The sequence below is a fragment of the Triturus cristatus genome, chromosome 6 (assembly GCF_964204655.1).
Source record: "Triturus cristatus chromosome 6, aTriCri1.1, whole genome shotgun sequence".
Lineage (NCBI taxonomy): Eukaryota > Metazoa > Chordata > Amphibia > Caudata > Salamandridae > Triturus > Triturus cristatus.
This window is the reverse complement of record NC_140589.1, coordinates 143,936,858-143,957,658: the sequence shown is the minus strand read 5'-3', so window position 1 is coordinate 143,957,658 and position 20,801 is coordinate 143,936,858. Positions and strand designations below refer to the sequence as shown.

The 20,801-nt window shown below is 40.3% G+C and overlaps 1 protein-coding gene across 4 annotated transcripts in view; it reads right to left on the bottom strand.

The window, feature by feature from the left end:
- Positions 1 to 8,002: 8,002 nt before the first annotated feature.
- Positions 8,003 to 20,801, bottom strand: part of FOSL2 (FOS like 2, AP-1 transcription factor subunit) — a 41,579-nt gene continuing 28,780 nt past the window's right edge. For 3 of the 4 annotated variants that reach the window (XM_085610364.1, XM_085610366.1, XM_085610367.1), the window contains exons 3-4: positions 19,357 to 19,464; positions 8,003 to 15,397 (exon numbers count right to left, since the gene is read on the bottom strand). In XM_085610364.1, the coding sequence (XP_085466490.1) occupies positions 14,882 to 15,397; positions 19,357 to 19,464 (624 nt within the window). In that variant the 3' untranslated portion in view covers positions 8,003 to 14,881. The remainder of the gene's footprint in view (positions 15,398 to 19,356; positions 19,465 to 20,801) is intronic. The other variant, XM_085610365.1, reaches the window with a different exon arrangement.

Here is a 20,801-nt window from a genome sequence, read left to right as displayed (position 1 = left end):
CGAGAAGACAGAAGTCCTCGTCCTCGGTACCACCGCTTCTGCATGGGACAGCACCTGGTGGCCGACCGCCCTCGGAAGCCCACCTACCCCCTCAGACCACGCCAAGAACCTCGGCATCATACTCGATTCGTCACTCACCATGAACTGACAGGTCAACGCCGTCACCTCCAGCTGCTTCACCCTCCGCAAGACCTTCAAGTGGATCCCTCCTGAGTCAAGGAAGACAGTCACCCAAGCACTCATCACCAGCAGACTGGGCTATGGAAATGCACTCTACGCCAGCTTCAAGAAGTCCCTACTCCGCAAACTCCAGACAATACAGAACACCGCCGCCAGACTCGTCCTCAGCATACCCCGACACAAACACATCAGTCAACACCTACGAAGTCTCCACAGGCTCCAAGTGGAGAAAACAGTCACTTTCAAAATCCTCACACACGCCTACAAATGCCTACACAACAACGGAACCAAATACCTCAACGACAGAATCAACTTCCATGTACCCAAAAGAAACCTCCGATCTTCTAAACTTTCACTGGCCGAAACCCCGCGCATCCACAGAGCAGGTGGAAGATCCTTCTCTCACAGTGCAGCTAAGACCTGGAACAAGCTACCGGCAGACATCAGACGTTCCCCCTCCCTGAACACCTTATGAAGACCCTCAAGACCTGGCACTTCGGCTAAACAGATCTGCGGACCCCTTCCTCAGCGCCTTGAGACTCTCATGGGTGAGTATCGTACTTACAATTCCCTGATTGATTAATTGACCCATATTGTGAGTACTCTCTTCCTCTACTTTTATTTTCTGAACATTATTCCACTGGAGACTAAACAACAAACTCCTTTAATATGTCAAATACAGATTGACTATATATCTAAACTTCAAATCAACTCTAAATGTTGAATAATATTTTTAATCCAATTTTTTGCAGCCTTGCACTACCTACTAGTTTGAGATTTAGTATCTTCCCACTTAAATTGAGGAAGAAATGGGCCAGGATTATGTTACTGGAAAAAGAATCACATATTTTGTGCTGGTGTCTTTGGGATACTGATGCAATGAAAATACAATTCTATCACTTTCAAAAAGCCTACATTGAAAGTCAGAAGGTAAGCTTTAACGTAAATATTGTTGCTACCATATAATAAAACTACTGATGCTGTTGCAAATTATTTAATATTTGTGTTCAGTTTGTATGATCTTAAGTTCTGCACTATCCTATTTGAGTATAAGTTGCAAACAAACAACTCAATGGGTAAAATAGTTTAGTTGGATGCCAACACAACTGAAACAGGACTAGTGTTAGTTGTCGCAAACATGGGCTACATCAGTGCCAACACAACTAAAATCGAGCTATTGTTGGTTGTTACAACATGCATATGTATATTGTTTTTAGCTGACGCTTGACCTCTACATATTGACACACCATATGATAAATAGTTTTTATGGCTGAAATGTAGTTATGGTTGGCATATAACATAAGCTACTTCAATATACCTATTAGCACTCTTAATTTCTTATTACAAGCAAATTCTGACATTACAATTTGCTTATAATAAGACAAACCACCTGTAATAACTTAGCAGAGGTGAGCGCTGTCACAACAGTCCGAAGTGCAGGTCTGGCCCACAGTTGTGCCCTGATTAGTCTCTCACTAACTGTGAGATGACAGAAGCACTTGGATATGGAATACATGTAGATAGAAATGAAGCTAAGACTTCTCTGAATTGACTCTCTGGTGCTTCCACCGTAAAAAAAAAACATTTGTCAGATGCCCTGTTTTTCTCATTCAAAAACATATTTGGTGAGTAAAGGTGCCAGTGTGAAACAACAGGGCATACCCAATTTCAAAGGCCATGACAAATGTTTACTAACTGAAAACTTTACCTTTTGAATATTTTAACAGTTAGAAGCACATTTGGCTAATTTTTCGAATGAATATTCTTACATTTCCAATAATTTTATATGTAGAACTGATGAAAATCTGTTTTTTTTTAGTTATACTTATTGTTGCACTTAAACTTTGAACAAATTTGAGACACTTTTCAGATTGCATTTAACAGGCAGACACAAGAGTTTGGTTATTTCATTTTTATATAACTTTATCTGTACAATATAAGTGAACATGTAGTAGTAGGGAAAAAAAAGTACCTCAAACTAAACGTAATTAAGCAAGCCACCTCAGAGGCACCTTGCATGTTGTGGAACTCCTCAGTGACATACAAGACTCTGATTAGGTACGCAGGTGTGTGTGTGTGTGTGTGTGTGTGTGTGTGTGCGTGCGTGCGTGCGTGCATGCGTGTGTATTCATATATATACACACATCTTATATGTACGATTTATTGTAATAAGATTTATGGGGGGTGTATTCAAATAAACATTGAATGATTTCGTCATATCTGTAATGTTTGGATCCACCATCACTCCTGTGGTTGATTTGGGGTTATAGCGGTCTCCCTTCATTATTCAGCCCCAACCCATTACACCTACAGCCTGCTTGGACTTTGAATTCACAGCATTAAAATGGATCACAAGTTATATCCCACATTTTATTGCATTACCTACACAGCATATCTGAATACCGCTAAAAACTCCTTTCACTTCATACACATGGAGCGTGCAAAGGGTCTCGCGAGCTCCTTCTGAATTCAGGACCTTGAGGTACTAATTTTCCTTCATTGAGGGAGGGCCTGCAAAAACGGTAAAGGACCCCAAAGTGTTTATTTAAAAAGGAAAAGCGCACACAAAAAAAAGGATGGATTGGGGGCCGGACAAGATCGCGGCGGATCCGTGAGCTCTGCCGTTGTGGTGCACTTTTTTACTTTCTGCCGCTTTTAATTGTCTGCGCCACTTTACGGGGCAATTCTTCAGTTTCTGGATGTCCTGCTTGCCCTAAAATGCTTATATGTTTGGGGGGAGTAGCCCCTGGTAATTTCCAAGGCAGATTTTAATCTTTTGGAAAGGCTGATATTTTCAGGGCGAGGCTGTCATTTTGTGCATCATTCTTTGCTCGCATGACAGTTTTCTAAAAACTTTTTCACTCTACAATGGAGGTTCATCTGACCATACACTCTGTGGAGTGATACCGTTATAGAATATAGGAACTTTTTCCTCATCAGGTTCCCCCATTTTCTTTCCTTTAGCCATAACATTTGGCAATGTTATTTTTTCCACATAATGTCTAGTTCTGTGACAGGGGTGCTTTATCTTCTCTCAGTAGATAAGGGTCTTACGTAATACATGGTAATGTAGTGATGGCTCATCTTTTATGACATTTAATATTTCCTGGCAAGATCATGTTTTGCTAATCTAATGCCTAATCAGAACTAACAATATTTTTCTGCTTTTGCATTTGTTTGTTGTGTAGGCAGAGCAAAATCTCATTTGAGTGCATCTGGCAATAAAAGTGCAACTAAGACAGTGGCTGATGATATGGTTATTGGTTCCAAAGCGATTTCCTCAGGTACGACACCTAAAAGAACCAAAATCATCCTCCACATATAACTTCTTCTACTAACCCAATTTGGATACAATTTTAGAAGAAGTAGAAGCCATTGCAACCTTTTACGAACACTACCAATGAAAAGCTCTAACAAACAGAGAATAGATAGATCATAATGAAAATGGGTTTCTTGGCATGAGGCAATGCATAAGCATGGTCGAAGATCTTACTGTGAAAATGTGTATTCTCGTACTGGAAATCTGGAAGCTAAAACTCTATACAGCAGACTTGAAAACAGAAATCCTAAAAATAATCCATGCTTGTATGGATTACCAGAAAGTGTTGAAGGCCCTAATCTTTGTGACATTTTAAAGGAATTCATTCTGGAGCTCCTAAACATTCCCAACTCACCTCATATTGCCTTACAACATGCCCACTGCCTTGAAAACCATAATTCTCCATACTTGTAGATGCAAAATAGCTCATGAACGCACCACTAAATCTTTTGATGATCCTGTTAAATTAAGAGTACTTTTTGAGAGTATTTCCCCTCTCAGGGCAGATGCTGGTTTATCTAAAACATGAGGATCTTTTATTGTTATATAAATAACTAATGAAGTAGCTTCATCATTATGTTTTGGGTGTTTTTTTAGATCCTCTGCCTAGCTTGTCATGGCATTGACAAGCTACATCTATTTTTTATATATCTTTTCAGATTTGGGTTCGATCCCTTACTCTGCCATTTTTCTTATCTTTATGTATGTTCATTCATTCCTTCTTTCTTTCCTTCACTTCTCTCTTAAGTGTAAATTAGTTATATGGTACTTTGTCTTCCTAATGTATCTTCTTTCTATATCACAGGTATTGGTGTTATTTTATATTTTCTCCCCAATCTTAAAGACTATTACTTTTGACACAGTATTTGTTTCCTCATATGCCAATTACATCTAACTTTGTTTTGTGGAATGTTAATGGATTTGGAAGCTAGTAAAAACGACAACAAGCTCCCTCTCATTTATCTGGATGTGATATAAAATTGCCTGCTTGCAAGTGACTCATTGTGGTGAATCTATATCTATAAAATTGAAACGACAACGTGTGTGCCATGTTTTTTTTATTCTCATGCAAATGATTGCAGGGGTGGGGTAGCTATCTTATGCCATTAGTCTTTAAAATTACAAGTTCCATCATCAGAATGTAATATTATTGGTAGAGGGGTATTGGTGAATGTTTTTCTTGAAAATAAGCATATTACTGTGTTTAATGTTTATTGTCCTGAAAAATCAGACCCTGAGTTCTGGATGCTATCAAAACCAAACTAGCTAATATTGCTATTTTAATGTTACTAAGGCTGGTAATTTCAATCAGGTATTAGATCCTTTTTAGATAGGAAATCCAAGAATACATTTAAATCTGGTAAATCGAAATAAGGCTTTAATTGGGTAATTTTTACTGGAAAATTATCTGACATATGGAGAACTTGTAATCCAGATAAATCTGAATTTTCTTTTTTCTCTAATGTACATATTACAGGTTAATGACTGATTATGTTTTGGTTACTAAATCATAACCATGCTTATAATCTGCAGAGACAGGTTCTATTTTTCTATTCGACCAAGCTCTTACTTTTGCTTCTTTGGATATCACCACAAATTATTTAAAATCTGGAGATTTAATAACTCTAACTCTAATCAGACAATATTTTTCTTTCGGAAGCCACAACTTTTATTAAGGACTTTTTTCATTTTAACAATCCATTAGACACATCTATTATCAATAACTGGAACACCTTTCAAAGATTTGTTCAGAGCGTTCACAACTTCCTTCACAGCTAGAAAGTCTAAATAGTCAATATGAACTACTTTCTAAAAAATGAAAACACTTTAACATAATTATGTTGCTTCTAGATTGTCTCATGTTACATGATTTGATTTTAAAAACCAGATTGGAACTAACCAACATTGCTACTGTTGATGCTTGTAATGCTTTGTCGATGGTGAAATCTAAATGTCATGGTGGTCAAAACAAAGCAGGAAAAATGCTTACAAATTACTTTAAATCAAAACAGAGCACAAAGTAATTGGCTCTATCACTAATGATATAGTTAACACTACTTCGGCTGGTAATGCTGAAATGCCCAAGTCATTCCAAATATTTTATAAATATTTATATTCTACACATCCATCTGAAATCGGACACTGATACATTTTTTATGGCATCTGTGAGAAAATGAAGAAATATTAACGCCCATTAAACCTTTGAAGAAAGACAACAAACAAGGTCCTGATGGCTTTTCATTTAACTTCTCATTATCTTCATTATTGCATCTAAATTGTTAGAACTTTATCATAGCTGTATGTCTAACAGCAACACCATCAGCACCTTTTTTGATGCTTATATTACTATTATTCACAAATATTACAAATACCCTGATATTGCAGAGATGATAGCAGAATATCTCTTATTAATTATGACAACAAAATATAAGCATATATCCTAAAAATCCCCATTACAGTCTACTGTAACTTTCATGTTAAATCGGACCAGTCTGGTTTTATCAAGTTAGACTTGCTACTGATAATGTAGTATTAATTTCATATATTAGTCAAGCAAACAGATTAAGCATTCCTATAGCTGCATTATCACTTGATGCTGTGAAACATTACAATTAAATTAACTGTCAATATATGTTTAAGACTCTTAAATAGTTTGGAATTGGCCCAAAATGTATTTAGTTTATGAAATTATTATACTCCAACCTAGGGCTTGTTTTAGTTAATGGTGTTTTTCTCGCTTATTCTGATTTAAAGATACCAGACTGGGTTAGTCCTCTTTCTCCTTTACTATTTGTATTTTGGTCAGAACCTTCCCCGAAAGAATTAATATAACAAGGACATGTCTGGTTATTAACATGGTGCGGAATACATTAAACTAACGGCATATGTGGGTGGCATCGTAGTATACATGTCAAATCAATCCCATCTCTAAATCCTTTTCCAGACAAAATTCAATTATACTCCAAGGTATCAGGATATAAACTGAATTTTACCAAAACAGAAATAATCCTGTTGAATTCTCCTGTTTTTCATATATGTTTAACAACTCATTTTGTATGGTTTCCCTCAAAGATCAAATATCTTGGTATTTCATCTTCCCCAAATATTAGGAAAACTATGGACTATAATTTTTGGGTATAGAAATCTAAAATACAGCATTTGATTTCTGTTTGCTCTGCCTTATTCTTATCATGGTGGGGGAGGCTTGATGCAAATAAAATATTGTCTCACTTCTCACTTTTAAAATTCCAAACTATTACTTTAAACAGCTGAATACCATTGGTTTCAAACTTCTTTGGAATAAGAGGACTCTTCACGTTACTAGATCAAAATTAAAAGAAGCATAAAATTAAAGTGGTGTAAGATTCTGATTTTAAATAACATAATTCTTCTTTATTATTAGGCAAACTTGTGCTTCGGTGCATAACTTAAATGATAACCCTGTTCCTCCCTAGACATTTGTTTAACAATCTCTATTTAATGATTATCTTTTTAAAGATATCGTTCATATGCCAACTGTTATATGTCTAAGTACCCTGTTGTAAAATGGTATTTGGAATGGATTGTTTCCTAAAGCTACCCTTACATATAAGAACGTATTACAATCTGTTTCGATACCAACTATAAGTGTCATTGGATTCTTATGGGAAGATTATTTCAATGTTTCATATCCAGTTGACTTTTGCATTATGGTTGGAACTATTAAAAGCATTCAGAGCAGTGCACATTACCTGATTGCTGTTTTTTCATTTATAATAGAGCTATACTTACTCCAGTTTCATACTAATACGTTTGATCATTTTGGCTCTCCTCTTTGTTGGTCTTGCACTAATGACTGTGGCTCTATGATCCATATGTTATTTAATTGTATGTCAAATCGTTTTGGTGTTTAGTTTGATCTAAATGCTTACTATCCCCCAATTCTGTCAGTTCTAGTAATATGCCTAATTTATTGGATCTCCTTATTGCGATTGCATTGAAGGTGACACCATCTTGTTGGATAGATTTTTTCAAATTATTGTTTGATTATCTGGTGGGATCTACTTTCTGATAATCACAGCATTGATACTGTTTTTTTATTGGTCTTCAACAAACAAATCTGATCTATTTTGGTTACCTCTTACAAATTTCTTCTCTTCTCGCTCAATTTCGAACTCTATATCTTCATCTTAGACCTGGCTTTTTTTAAAATCTTTTCTGGATAATTTTTTAATTCTCCCTTTTTCCTATTACATAATATACTCTTATCTAAATGTTATATGGGATTTTATAGTTTAGAACTACGTATATTTGTAACTTTCATTAAATATTTTGTTTTCTTAATCTAATAAAACATTGATTGCACTATTATCTAAATGTTATATGGGATTTTATAGTTTAGAACTACGTATATTTGTAACTTTCATTAAATATTTTGTTTTCTTAATCTAATAAAACATTGATTGCACTAAAGAAAAAAACAAGAAAGGATTGTTTTTTGAAAAAAATGTTCATTCTACAAGCCATTGTTATAAAAAGGAAACATTTAATAACTGAACAATAACAGAAAGGAAACATTGTGGAAATCTGAATACACACAAAACAGCCCAGTGTCTATATCTAAATTGGACAACAGGTGTCAAATTTATTTACACACCACCATGATTCAAAATTATGCACAGTTCTAAAACCATCCCAAAAATAACTATATGAAGGACTGGAATTAAAGGAAATAAAAAAGTGCATTTTTTTATCTGAATTAATTTTATTTATTCTACAAAATTGGAATCAAATAAAAGTGTAGAAGCAAAAATGTATGCTCTTTCTTTCATAGCAGCAAGCTTTTACTAACAAGCTTTTTAGTGCAAATACTGTAGGCCTGTATTTCTGTAAAAACAGAAAACACAAAAGATAACTCCATCTTGATCTCACAAACTTGGTTGGGCCAAAGATAACCAATAAAATGAAAGTTCATGTTGCTTTGCATGGTCATTATTCAAAAAATAATCCTAAAGGTTTATTTATTGGCCACAAGAAGGCGATATTGCTGTACAAAGGTAATCCCTTAAAACAAAATGGATGCCCTTTTAAATAGTAGCCCAGAGATTATTCTAACATGTATACATCTCTAAGCAGCCTATCCAGACTAGAACAACATACACAACAGTTGGGCAACGGGGAGTGTTCTCATTCAAGAAATATCTTGACAGGAATTAATCTAAACAAATATAAGAAAAGAAAGAAAAACAGTGCTCTGAAACCTATTTAAATATTGACACCAGAAAATACTTTTAAAACTCTGACAAAGGCAATGCTGATGATCATCATTACTCCCAAAGTATTCACGCACAATTGCTTAAAATAGTATCTGAACAAATACATCACTATGTACACATACAATGCATTACTTTATCAATGAAATAAAGGGATACCTCGGATCTGCACATTTGCCACATTTTATTTAAATATCAAGTATATTTTTAGATCAACTTATGTAACTAAAGGCTGAAAGGCAGCAGATTTCATTGGTCTGATTTGGTTTGCTGGATCAGGTGTCCTTTAGACTGGACAATTGCAAGGCAGTGATCCAGTCTTTCTCTTACAAGAATAACTTTCAGCAATTTAAAGACAGACTTGCAAAATAATGTAGACAAACAGGGTGTGGTATGTGTAATGCTTTTGTTGTCAATTTAAGTCATGAAAAAAATAGAACACACAGATGTAAACATTTTAAATAAATAAGATACAAGATATTCTGTAGAACGTATAAGAAAACTTTCGGAAATTAATCTCCCATGTCCACATGGAATGATTCTTTCTGTTGTGACAGTGTTGAGATACAGCCATACATTAGTAAATTTAGTTTTGACTAGAGACGGGTGCTTTATTAACATAAAGGAGCTGGATCTATAGCTGATGAGAAAGAAGGACCCAAAAGTGGAAAGCAGCAAAATGAACATTTGATAAAGCCTCTGACCCTGGATATATTGGCACCACCCCAGGAATGTCCAGTTGTTTCACAAGGGACGAAGCCATCCAGATTTCTAGGATATTGCAGAAGAAACATACAATGAATCAAAAGGAGAATAATTTGTCAGTGGTTATCTTTCAAATCTAGCATGGCTTTGGCCCTCGAAGAAGAAAGTTGGACACCCAACACTTATCCAAGCACAGATATCCTGACTACACAGCTCTCTGCCTGCTTCCTTTACTTATCTAGTCTACAGGTTTCATCCCCAAAAGACTATATACAAATTAAATATTAAGGAAATCTGAGAGGTTGACATTTTGTCTGAATATTCTCATTATGTATCCAGCAAACCTTACTACAAATGAAGTTCACGCCTTGTTTACATTACATACCAGAACCCAGAGTGCAAATGTGACCAACAGCTGTGACTTGAGTCACAGTTAGCACACTGACCGCAGTCGCCCATGCTCCATTTCAAAATGGCTGCCACAGCACCCATAAGGCACAAAGTTGTTTGAGGGGGATCCGTGGCGGAGGCAATGGAAATTCAATGTAATTGTAGGGGTTAGTGAACCACAGCTTAAGCAACTTTAACATGGGAGCTGGTGACATGCTGCACATCTCTGTACAATTGTAGCGATAGTGTGACGCCACAATTTATGTCAATATCAACCACAGAAGCTTGAAGCAAAGACTAATCAGTCACTTTATTATATGGGGCAGGAGTTGTTGAGCACTGTTTTCTAGGTTTTTATGTAGAATAAAATGCATGGCCCCATCAAAAGTAGGTCTCTAACTAGCCAGATTTAGCTATAATCTTTTATAACTTTTTTTAGGCTCATTCTGCCCTGCCACGACCGTTCAGAACTGAAAATGCTTGGGGCAAATTGTAATTATAGGAGGGGGGAGATGTGGATCACCAACCAGCAGTTTCTGTACCAATTTCTGCATATTTTTGCTAGTTTTGGGAGTCCAAGTGCCTGGGTAAAAAAATTCCAGTCCTGCAATGTTCTCTGGGGGTTTGTAATCCAGATGAGCCTGTTAATCCCGGGTGCCGGCCCTATCGGGATTGATATCCCACTGGTAATGGGCCCCTTAACGCATCCCACATCCAACCAGTCTGATAGAGAGGCAAATCTTAGCTCTTTTCACATAAAACAAGACCATGGTTAGGATGTCTCGCAATGTTATGTATTTGGGCAGCTCTGCACCTCATCCGTACAAATGGAGTCAAGTATAGAACAGGTTACTAGAAAGGGTGGGCTAGTCTAGGCCTCATGATACAGTGGCCAGGGCCCACAATTGTTGGTGGCACGCGCCTCACAAATGGCTGCACCCAAGAGCCATTCGGAATGCTATAGCTAGTGTTGTGGGAGGAGGTCTGTGTCTTCCTATTAGATGTCATTACAATAATAATTTCCAAGACTAATGTTCTTTTGTTGACAGATTGTGTTCTTTAACCCCTTCGACGCGCATGACGGAACGGTTCCGTCATGCACGTCGGTTGCGCTGTGCACATGACGGAACCGTTCCGTCATGGCCCCGCCCGCGCACGGAATCTTCAGCGTGGCGCGGAAATCCGCGCTGCGCTGAAGAGGTTAATGATTTATTCCAAGTTTGTTATCATATCCGGAAAACAGCAGGCACGTGTTTCTCCCGGTGGCCAGTTGGCCGAGGGCTTTCTCAAGGCAGAAAGTTTAAAGTGCGGTCTTTAATCCGTTAAATGAAGAGTGAAGTAGTCTCTGCGGTCTCTGGAATAAACGAAGACCGCAGAGATTACTTCATTCTTCATTTAACAGATTAAAGACCGCACTTTGGACATTCTGCCTTGAGAAAGCCCATGGCCAACTGGCCACCGGGCGAAACACGTGTCGGCTGTTTTCCACATATGATATCACACTTGGAATAAATCATTAAAAAAGGACACGATCTGTCAACAAAAGAACATGAGTCTTGGAAATTATTGCAACAACATCTAATAGGAATGCACAGACCTCCATCCACAACCCTAAGTATAGAACAGACTGGGGCGGAAAATGTTTCAAACCGTTTTGTGATTCTACACCATATGACACCACTTCTCACCCCCAACTACACCACAAACGAGATCTGCAATACTAAAACTGGAGTAAAATTTGATGCCTAAGTCACCCGTAGGACTTTGCAGTAAACTAGTTAGTAACATGAGCTCACGGAATGCTCCCAGTTGACAGAGAAGGCCAAGTTCATGTATGGTGCTTAAATGCACCTTTACCTGCTCTTAATGTTTAAAGGTATGAGAAAAGGTACTGGGAGAGAAAAGGATAAACCCAAGATCACACAGAGTATGATTCACAAAAGAGAAGTGGAAATGTACAGACGTAGTATTACATCTACTTTTGCATTTTGCAGGTACATTTCTACCTTTTCAAGAACCCTCAAAGAATTTCAGGTGTAATACTAGAAACCGGTGACTGTCACTCTCTGTGCACCATTTATACATAAGGGAATGGATTTTTGCACATTTAAGGCATGTGGAAAAGACTTTTAAAGTTCTCCTTGTGGGTAAACCACTTCCTGTATACCACCACCAGCTGCAATGGCAGTTCCCCCTCTTTCCCACTGATTTTCACCCACCTTTGGCAGCAGTCAGTCTCTACGGTTTTCAGGATGGGAACATTCCCAGATAAAGTTCGGTGATTCCCCCCACAGATCCCCACCTTTTGTAGAAAGATCCATTCTGGAAGGCACACAACCTAAATGTAGGCAGATTCGCTCACTCAGCAATCCTGCCACTCTTAAAGCGGTTTAACGAGTTCAAATAACTGATCTTTGTGGACCCGGGATAAAAACTGGCACTTAAATGAAAGCACGTGGGCACCTAATTAAAGATAAGGGCGCACATACTTAATGAATTGGGGGATCGCCGCTTATTTGAATTCGAATGTACACGTCATTGTCTCCAAGCTATTTAAAATCTAAACCACAACAACCAGCCAGATTTCTGCCGTCCAATTTTTGTCATCCAGTCATTTTCTCTTGAATTTAAAAGCATACTTGATGGTACAGGGGTGGCTTGCCAAACATGGGTGGGGACTTTCATCTGCCTTAGTCATAAGAGAAGTGATTGCATGTGCTGTGGGGCGGATTCAAGCCTGCTGCGCTTTATGTTTCATTCTTGTAAAGTTTATCAACTTCAGGTTTCTCTGCACTTTGTCAATCAAAATGACAATCATGGTTTTTTTCTGAAACACAGGAGGTTCTCCCGGGCTTTTTGAGAATGCAAATATTGTGCTGTGTAAGGGAAAGTTGTATGGCCTCAGAAAAGAACAGTCTGCATTATTCTAGCTGTATTGATCAGAACGCACTATTTCATCGACACAGCTAGAATCCCCCATCAGGGTACTGCTCGGCCCGGGGCTCAGGTTATCTGCTTCCCAGGTGTTGCAGCTATCAATAGTGCAGCAGGTACAGTGGAACCAGGGCCCAGGAGTATTAGCCCCACTGACCTCCAGTTATGGCTGCATTTTAGAACCTAAACAAGGGACAGGAAGACCTCTTTTCCTTGCATGATCAGGACCCATGGTGCCCTTGCTACACCATTGCTCCCCAAAGCAGAGGTTGGTGTAGTGAGTGTCAGGTAGCCATGGAGAAAGAAAAGGGATACCAGTCAAAACAAGGATTAACCATTTCCATGCTGGGATAGCAAAGTCTGAAAACATGGGATGTCAGGTGTCCTCTGAGGTGCAGTTCCAGCTTCTAGAAGGAGCCGTCCTGAATTGTGCAAAGCGATCTTACAGCGTGGGGAGTGATGTAATAACACTACTTCATAGACCAAAGTATGGTGCCTGCTTTATTAGTCAAGATCAATTTAGTATTGTAGTTGTTTGCAGACAGCTTCGAGGAAATATGGTGGTACGAAGAAACAGTAAGTCTCTGTACACCGGTGTGGTACAAGGCTCAACACGGAGAAGAATCGTGCCTATGCAAAGATGATGGCCTGCACCTAGACACCGCAGGCAGCGCCTCAGTGGAAGTGTGACTCTCGACCACCCCATGAAAAAGGAATGAGTCAGGTTAAGGAGTAAAAAATCTGAGCAACAAAATGCATCCTGAGCAGCACTGGGGTCTACACCATTCAAATCAGCACGATTAATTAAAATTTCAAGCAGACTCAACTGAAGACCGCACATGGCTCTCAGCGGCCTCCAAACACATTCAGGTACCTCTCTGCTGGTAACTAAGACAATGATTGTGACTTTGGACTCCCAAGTGACCAGAAGAGTTCAATTATTGCTCGCACCATTGCGGACAAACATAGCAATTTCCTCATCATGATTTAGGCCACAAATGAAACATAGCAGGCAATGGGGCCGAATGGTGCAACAAGGCAACAGGATTGTTGCAAACAAATGAAATCACAACCTGATTGTCAAAAGCACCCAGAAACCTATTATTTCAAATGTTTTTGCATATTTTTGGAACGGCCACTGTGTAAATGTCATAACACCAGTGAAGTGTGCAGTCACACACCGATGCATCACATGCGATATCCTCGGATCAACAGTTGAGGCTGCACATACATTAACCACATGGTATCTCAGCCATTACCAGCAGAGAGATAATCAAAATTAGGGGGTTCACGCACACATTCAATATGGAGTTTAGATGTCCGCATACCAGAAGAATTTTTGATTGTGCTTAGCTTGTGATTTCTGTGTATTACCCATCAATAAATTCCTCCATTTGGATATTAAGGAATACATCTTTGGAACATTGAAGAAACCTGTAGTTTTATATTGTAAATAAACTTTCTCCAAACCCACAAAACAGCAAACTCTTTGGAAATTACCCTAAGATCAATCACTGTTTTCTTATTTAACCAGCCTCCTCCTTGAGAATTAAATTTTGGCCATGTGTTGCCTTTCCGTACCTTGAACAAATACTGAAAATTTGTCTTTTCTTATCCAAAAGCATCAAAACAGAAAACAATAAAAGGCGTTCCCTAAACCAAGCACCGTACAACCATAACACCAATGAACAAAGAATTAGACAGCAGAGACGCGAGGTGAAATGTCAATGCAGACAATGGAATCCTAAAGCCACCAATCAGAGTGTTTAAGAACTAACGGCGCCAACCACAAGGTAAGAAACAACATATTGCAAGGAATGTGTGGCTGGTCTTGAGGAGTTTGTTCTCCAGCTCTAAAGTATATCAAAGTCAAGTTATTAATGGTATTCGATTCGGATCCAGTTCTCGAAATGGCTTTTCCTCTCAAAGTGTTCTCGGTTTGTCTTTGGGATTCGATCCCTTGCACGCTTCCTATTTTCATCCAATTCCCAGCAGCCCACTCAGAGGAGCCGCACTTCGTTCTGTGCTGTACACCAATGCTTCATTGTGCTCAGAAACCGTTCCTGGTTTTCCCTCCTTCCTCGAAGGTCCCTGGTGCTGGTTATAGCGCCAGAAGGGTGGGGGAGTTCAAAGAGTCCGAAGATTGGTCGCCACCTCCACCACCACTGCTGCTACTCCGGCGGTGTGCTTTGGAACACGACTCGGAGGAGGACATGGGAGAATCCTGCTCCAGTCCACTAGGGTACGTAAACACAAAGTTAGAAGTGCTAGGTGTGTCCGGCGGAGTAGAGGCCACCACAACTGGAGTGTTCAGTGGCTCTTCTCCAAAGTAACCCGCGGCGATGCTGATAGGTTTGATGACAGATCTCGGGGCCTTGTCGATTACGGAGGACAGGATGGCTTGCTCCTGAGGTTCTTCTTTGATCACCACACCAACGCTCGCATGGGTACGCACCGTGTGGAGAGGTTGCGAAGGAGACCTCCTCCTCTCCTCCGGGCTAATTTTACAAACCGGCGTGTGAGCCACAAGCATGAATTCCAGTTTGTCCTTCTCCTTCTGGAGATCTGCGATCTCCTTCTGAAGCACAGACTTCTCTTCCTCAAGCTTCTCGGTTTCCTGCAAAACAAGGAGGCACAATTTAAATAGTGAAAGATCCCGAACACAACATGAAAACTTTTTTTGCCATCAATAGAAACGTATGTATGCGTGTTACAATATATCTCTTCACACAGACTTCAGTTTGCACTGCAGGGGTTACTGGAAGAAGTTCCTCTTGCCCCTCCTACAGTTTGAGCCCATGCCGCCACCTGCCAGCTCATGCGTCGCCACGAACACACACATGCACACAAGACACCCATTCACCAGTATCTGCACTCTTCTACTTTGGTTGTTATCCTGCCAGTGAAAAACTACTGTGGGCCCAATACCCTCCTCAGCTTGCACAAGGAAATTATCAATTTGGAAAAATGTTTGACAGCAAGGCTAAGTTCACCACAAACGTATTTGTCACTTGCCCTCAGATTTGTAGGGACATTAAGGACATTTTGAGAGACAGATGAGAGAGTGGGGGGAGGGGGTTGTTTGCTTGTTCGTTTTTGGGAGGCAGTCACCACTTCCCATTTAAAATGCATTTTTTATTTTGCCTAGAAGTTTGATCACCCAAAAAGTAGGTCTGCCTCAAATTTGGTACTCGCTTGGTGTATGCAGATATGATCCACCATGTAAATTCCCGTGCAGTTCCATGCGCGGGGGGGAGAAGGTATGGGAGAGATCATAAAAAGACATGTTTTCCATTTTAGCACCCACAGGACATGTTACTGCTGGAAGAGATCTACCCTAAACTTTGTATGGAAGTACAAAGGTTTGTGATTTGGTGTAAAGCTGTTCAATAGTTTTTTGAGACACTAGCATTTAAAAAGTGTTTGGTGGGCATAGAAGGGTTAATAACACTTGTGTACATCATTTCATTTGAAACCACAATCTCCAAAATCGTCATTTCTGTCAATCATATTTGAGGTTTTTGCCAGATATGTTTGGCTGTTGAAAGGGATAAAAAAAATGTTTACTGCCATTATGAAAATCACAATTGTAAGCAAAATTGTGATTTTCACACTGAGAAAAATACATTCTACAGCAAAGGAGGTGGCACTAAGAGAGGTGACTGGCCCAAAGGGAAGTGCTGGGGGCATTCAAAGGCACGGAAAATAGGGAGGAAAAAAACTGAAAAACAAATAGTTTGCAACAGTAAAATCCTGATTTCTACGAAAAGTGCAATCATGCAGCCACTATCTTATATCTGTTCAAAAATGAATACTTTTCCACCCCTCAAAATTGTTATTTTCATGAAAAGTATTTTTTTTCTTTGAAAAGGCCATGGTTCAGAATATAACCTGGAAGGATACAAAGGTTTATGACTCCCTAACCATCACAGGACTTCCTTTGAGAGTACCTCCAACCCCAAAAGGAGCTCTACAAACCCAGTAACGTGTTAAAACCACAGACCCACCCATGCCTTTTATGGACCCTCAGAAGATCTGGAAATATTTATTGACCATTGCAGGGATTTGCTTGGTTCCTGAGAATGTATTGTTGCACATTCAAATATTCACTTCCTTGCAGAGATTACTGCACACCTTCCAACTGGAGGGCTCTGCAGCAAACCAGACTGTATAATGTGTTTTTACTGTACCTTTTTTGGGGGTGGGGAACACAACTTATCCTGTTTCTCTGATTGCTGGTGGACAAGGAACACAGAAGAGACATGAACTAGAGACTGGTCAAGCAGAGACACCCAGGTCACCACCACAGTCCATTGTATGGAAATTCTTCGCCATTCCACCGGGTGAGAAAACAGTCACCCAAATTAGGGCGACAAGACAAGTAGCAGTGGCCGAGGAGAATACAGCTTCGGAACCGCCATTTCTTATTTGTTCTCCCTTCTTTCCAAAGGTACTTACATCCGCGGAAGCTTCATTGCTCCTTACAAGCTCATTAGTCTTTGGCAGGACTTGTGTTCTTGTTTAATATGCTACTCGGTTTGATTGTGTTTGTATTTGTTACTGGGTCATTGTTTGTCTCTTTTCCATTGAACCTATTTCAATGTTAGTTATAAAAAATTCATCCTTCAGTGAATAATCTCTGTAAAGCACACTGACACCTGCTATTGGTAGAAATGAGCTATATGAAGACTCAGAAAAAGATACAATTTTGGGGCATGTAGTCCATTGGCTATGTCTAATTCATTCCTCTGGCCATCCGATAACTCCAAAGGCCCCTTACGCCAAATATGATTATTACTAATGTTCCAACAGCAATATATATTGATGCTGCGTCTCATTGTGAATCACCCGCTGGCAAAACCAGACAGACGAAAATAACTAAACAAATTCTGTGGTATCCATATGTTGTTAGTAAATGCAAGAGGTGGAATTATTTAGTGGGGCTATTACTTGAAACCCCCTTTAAGTGTTTCCAAGCCGCCACATATGGAAGAAGAGCCCTAGTACAATGCAAATGTGTATGTACCTAAGGAGGGGTGATCCAGATTAAATAGTTCTTAACCTGGTATTTTATAGGTGTGTTTGCTTCTTGTTTGGGGGGGGGGGGGCAAATGTTACCATATTGCATAGCAGATCTTTCAGTCGCACTTGACGTTGCGGCGCCTCGCGGTACTCACCACGCCCGTGCCAATGCTTCAGTGACCACAAGGGGGGCTGCGATGAAGGCGGGCCTGATGTTCACATTAGGAGACAATATTGCTTATATGAACCTAGTGCTCAGCCCCAAGGTTAGTCACACAGGGCAGCTCGGGGGTTCTTCAGAAGAATGTGTTGTGCGGTGCTGTGCTGTGCTGTGCTGTGCTGTGCTGGACCATCCATGGAAACAAAACAGCATCCATACATACGTATTTGTAAAGGGCACATTCACCCCCGCTGAATAACAGATGTTTATTGTTACCCAACTCAATGGTACTGATTTTATCGACCTCAGAAAGGATGAGAGGCTGAGTGGACCCGCTGGGATTTGAACCTGTGACCATGAGGTCTAACGCAGGTCCCTGCAGTTGATGCATTAGTCCACTGAGCCACCATACCCTGCATGTGACTGATACAGGATGCCAGGGGTACGTTTTGTCCCATCCACCGCCCTCCATGCAGCTGTGTCCATCCTCCTAACCACCCTCCCCTCCTGTAGTGAGCTCACCTCTAAGAAGAGGCGCATTCAGAGCAAGCCAGGGTGGCGAGGGGACACGTGATATGGGTGCAAGGGTCTAAAGCATTACCATTTGAGATACAAAAACAACCCTGACCATGAGAGGGTGAAGTCAGCAGTGCTTTGGAGACCTATGTGGTGAACACTTCCCGCTCTGGGTAGCCCGACACCTAGAATCCCCCCCAGGTCCTATAGGAACAGCACTGGGAAGCCTCTCGCGGCCTGGCAGGATGTCCCTTACACAACCCTGGACCCTGAACAGGAGCTGTGAAGAGGGGTTTTTGAGGTCCTCGTGAGGAGATGCAGCGTGTAAGGTGTCCTACACAACGCAGCGTGAAGAACATAGGTTTACCTTTAAAGACGTTTATAAGGAGGAATGCGAAGCAGCCAGAAACCAGCAAGGGACTGGCTCCAAAACCTTAAATACAGCCAACCAAACTAGTATTACCCCCATGAGGTTAAAGGTTATTAGAACAAGGGAATGTTGTGCACTCTGTTGAAGACAATGAAGGGGCCCAGGGCAAATAATGGCTGGTATAAGTCTTCTGGCTCCAGAATTTCGATGTCTGTCTTTTCATTTCTCCCTTTTTAATTTAGAACACTCTACCCTGAGTGGGTGGAATAGCCTAATAGCCCTTCTGCCTCGGGCTGTTACTAAATGCCCTTGGTTCTCTCATTATAGGGCCTTGCCTTCAACTTGGGCCAATAACTCCGGTACAGGGCCCTTAACAGCTGGTATAGCCCTCAGCTGCAGGCTATAAGGATATTGTATTTCCCTACCAGTATTAAACGCCATAGGTCTTCAATTTTGACTAGCCTATCTTACGCCTCCGTTGCAAGGGCTATATGTGCACCGTACGTACTGCCTGGAGTTTATCTGTCAGTTCTCGGCGGCGATTGCGACACTTCGCTGCGGCCAGCTTGTTCCGCTCTCGTCGGACTCTGCGTTTTTCCTCCTCCTCAGGTGAGAGCTACACAAGAAAAAAAAGAAAAAAAAATCTGAGCCTATTGTCACTTGTGGTTTCTTTAGCAGTTGCACAGCAGAAGCGAAAGCGGTGACAGGGTGCAGAAGGAACAGGAAGCCGGATTGAGCAAGAGGAAAGTGAACATGCAACCAGGGACAGGGAAGGACAGAGTCCTGCTCCTTAGCAGATAAAAGATTGCACAACCCGCCAGCCCGCTCAGTGGGATGCGGTCACTGTGCAGCGCAAGCATGTGGTAAGACTTCCTTGAAAGCGAAGGAGTTTTCAACTGAAACCTTATCAGCAAACGTCATGCAGCTGTGGATGGCTTGCATTAGAGGAGTTTTCCCCATGATCAATTCCAGAAAGTAGTTTTGGCATTCTTAGGAAACAAAACCAAGGGTGGTGCCCCCTGCACACATCTGCTGATCTGTTTAATCATGCCTGCTGACCCCTGCGTGCCCTTAGAATATTGCAACACTTGGAGCTCTTTGCTGCTGTAATGCATGAAGTCAATGGCACCATTTTAGACTTTTCACCTTTTTTTTCTCACTACCGTTCTCCTGCATTCTCTCCTTCGCTTCCTCACCTACACTCCTCTGGGTTCTTGCACATACTGAACTGTTCCCCCACCCACTTTTGTTTGAATCTTACATATTCAAGTAAATAGTTTACACAACAGAAAAGGAAAATAATTTCGAGAATGTTATTATCATTTGAAAAACAAGCCCGAGAATTTTTTTTAAAAAAGAACTCTAGAAACATCATGTGGTGTGGAGAAGCCTTCTATTTTCTATCGACTACAAACGGTCATTCTCCTTAAGACAAGAGAAGTTCTAGGGTTGCATATGCAAGATTTGAAAGTTTTTTTATGTTGGATAACAATTTCAAATCGCAGAATGAGGAATTTTCTGACCCCAAATGCTGCTTACGACTGCAAGAAATATGTCACTGTTGTGTATCAGCGGTGCAAACATTTCTTGTGGGGGGCAGCGGAACGTGACGAATACCCATAAAGGTGTGACTTTGTAAGATTCTAAGCAGTGCGCAAAAAGCCTCCCGCCAGCCACCTGCCACCAGATTTTCAGAGCATGAGGAGGACGTTTTTGCATCGAAAATGTAGGACATATATGTAAGAGGGAAAAAAACTAAAGAAAACCCCACCAAAAAACACGACCATCGTCAGCTGCCAGTCGTCTATTCTGGAGTAATCTACAATGTATGTAGCAATACCAAGCAATGGGCTTTTGGACTACAAAAAGATTATTTTCAAAAAATGTACAGGTTTACTTTACGGCTCATGAAAGTATTCCTTTTTGTGGCCGAGATTGGGAAGACCTTCCAAG